Source organism: Clupea harengus, chromosome 23 (genome assembly GCF_900700415.2).
Source record: "Clupea harengus chromosome 23, Ch_v2.0.2, whole genome shotgun sequence".
Classification (NCBI taxonomy): Eukaryota; Metazoa; Chordata; class Actinopteri; order Clupeiformes; family Clupeidae; genus Clupea; species Clupea harengus.
The window spans coordinates 15,682,432-15,684,931 of NC_045174.1; the positions used below are offsets into that span (position 1 = coordinate 15,682,432).

Sequence of the window (2,500 nt, forward strand, 5' to 3'; positions counted from 1 at the left end):
CCAACCCTTCCCAGCTTACCCCCACCCACTAAAACTCCCCCCTCTTCCCCGCCCCATTTGAAGTCTGCACTGAGCTCCTTAGTGAAGCCTGCAGGGTAATGAGTGGCTGTGTTTGGAGCACGGGGGTCTACCAACGGGACGGACCCACACCAGCAATTACAGCTGGAATCTGCTGTGGCTGCAGGACGGCTGGCCTGTAATCAGCGGCCCCCGTTAAAGAAGGTTCCAGAATGACACGTGGGTGTGGGGGGGGGGTTGAGAGTTGGGGGGAGGGTGTTCAGAGGTGTGTTCTACCCGGGCAGGAGGATGTCGCAGGAGTTGCCGTGGAGACATGGCCACTGGCCCGTCAGTCTGTGGGAGGTTGGTCGTCTCGGGCCCAGGCCAGTCATAACACCAGAGCCCACAGCGATGGAGGAAGGGTTTACAGAAGGAAGGAGAGAGAAGAGGCGGAGAAACAGAGAGAGGCGGGGGGGACAGGGAGTGAGACAGAGAGAAAGAGGAAGAGAGAGAAAGATACTGACAGAGAGTATGACTCAAATAAGAAAAGGTCGAGAGACAATAAGTAACAGATAGATGGAGAGAGAGAGGAGAGAGAGAGAGAGCAAGAGAGAGAGAGAGAAAGAGTGAGAGAGGGGGAACTAAGAGGCCATAGGGCCCCTTGAACTGCATCGGTACAAACAAAGCCTCTCTATAACAGTCAGTGACACACATCACCTTTCCAGAAGCTTCTAACAGCACACGTGTGTGTGTGTGTGTGTTCCAGAGGGGGGAGACGGCACTGCACATGGCTGCCAGAGCAGGACAGGGGGACGTGGTGAAGTTCCTGGTGAAGAACGGGGCTTCTGTGGAGGCCAGGGCCAAGGTAGGTCTTCTGCACTGTCTGCTTACACAACACAACAACACCACGCTGTCACCGCATGAAGGTCACCGGTGTGATTAATCACACAACAAACATGTCACACAGTGAAGAACCGTGTTACTATCCAGTCAAATTTCACCATACTGTCAATGCGTGAAGGTCACCGGTGTGGTTAATCACACAACAAACATGGCACACAGTGAAGAACAGTGTTACTAACCAGTCTTATTTGTCCATACTGCCAATGCGTGAAGGCCACCGATGTGATTTATAATGATTTACAAAAACAAACATGGGACAAAGTGTAGAACAGTCCCTCTAACCAGTCAAATTGTATCCACAGTGGATTTGCAGTAGACACTAGAAACTTGACCGTTGTCTCTCTGAAGACAGCCGCTCGTAGAACAGATGTTACACAGGTTAAGTCAGTAACTAGGACTGGAATTATAAGAAGCGTAAACAACGTCACTCTGAGGTACAGTAAAAGCATAGTATGTTGCTAAACATTGAAGAGACACATACTGGCACTGACATATTGGTCTGTAACTGTATTAAGATGAAAGTATTACATTTTTGGTCAAATTGTTGTGCATTTCATTAGAGGTAGGAAAATAGTGTCTGAAGCGACAGTGGTGTCGAGTGTGAGACTGTACACGGTCCAGGAACACCTCTGTACCAGAAATTGAACATTAGCACTGCCGTTGCTAATGTTTAGAGCTATAACTGTTCTCTGTATGTCCTAAACCCAGTGGTGTTAGCCCAGTGGTGTTAGCCTCAAGTTATCAGAGCCTCACACTGGAAGGCGAATTTGTAGTAACACTTGCCTGCAATCACAGCTGGTAAAATGATCCCCATACAGTGTCACATTTACATTTACATTTACACTTAGTCATTTAGCAGACGCTTTTATCTAAAGTGACGTACAAAGGAGAGAACAATCAACCTACGAGCAATTACACACATTATTGTCACAATTAATTGCTGGGAGTGTAAGATTAGTTCATTGTACGTGATCACTATCGTCAAAACTGTGAATTAAGTGTCTCAGAAAAACACAGCAAAGTATAGTAACTAGAAAACTGATAAGCAATGAAGTTAGGAATGTGACAGTCAGGCACTACATACTGACCCACACGTACAGCATAATGAGTGAGGAACTGCGGACAGCATTTCATTTTACAACTTCACTCACTCCGTATAATTGTATTTCTCTTCAGGAGTTACAGTATAAACACGGAGCTGTTAAGTACAGTAGCTGTTGTTCGTGACATTATTGAAATGAGGACTTGAATGTTCACAATAGACATTTTGATTCGTTTCTTTATTGCCATTAAGTGGAGCATGATAAATATGTCATTGTTGTGATGTCCGTTGTCGTTGATGTTATCTGGGTTCATGACTTTGCGAAGGACCATTGCTTTTACTCCTTCCCGAGTGGTTAAAGGGAAAATCGAAAGAGAAAACTGTTGATGCCATTACTAACTCATATACATACTGTGTTGGCGTTACATACGGCGTTACATACGGCGTTACATACATTAAGGAGTGTCTCTGCGTTAAATACACTCTTCTGACTTCTGAGGTGTATTCATTTCAGTAGTGTTTAGTTAGGTAGTTAGGGGTTTATGTTTGGTCAGGGAA

At 45.7% G+C, this 2,500-nt stretch overlaps 1 protein-coding gene across 31 annotated transcripts in view; it reads left to right on the forward strand.

Annotated features, from left to right (window-relative positions):
* ank3b (ankyrin 3b) overlaps nucleotides 1–2,500 on the forward strand; it is a 206,639-nt gene that overhangs the window by 144,510 nt on the left and 59,629 nt on the right. For all 31 annotated transcript variants that reach the window (XM_031561619.2, XM_031561614.2, XM_031561623.2 and 28 more), the window contains one exon: nucleotides 764–862. In XM_031561619.2, the coding sequence (XP_031417479.1) occupies nucleotides 764–862 (99 nt within the window). The remainder of the gene's footprint in view (nucleotides 1–763; nucleotides 863–2,500) is intronic.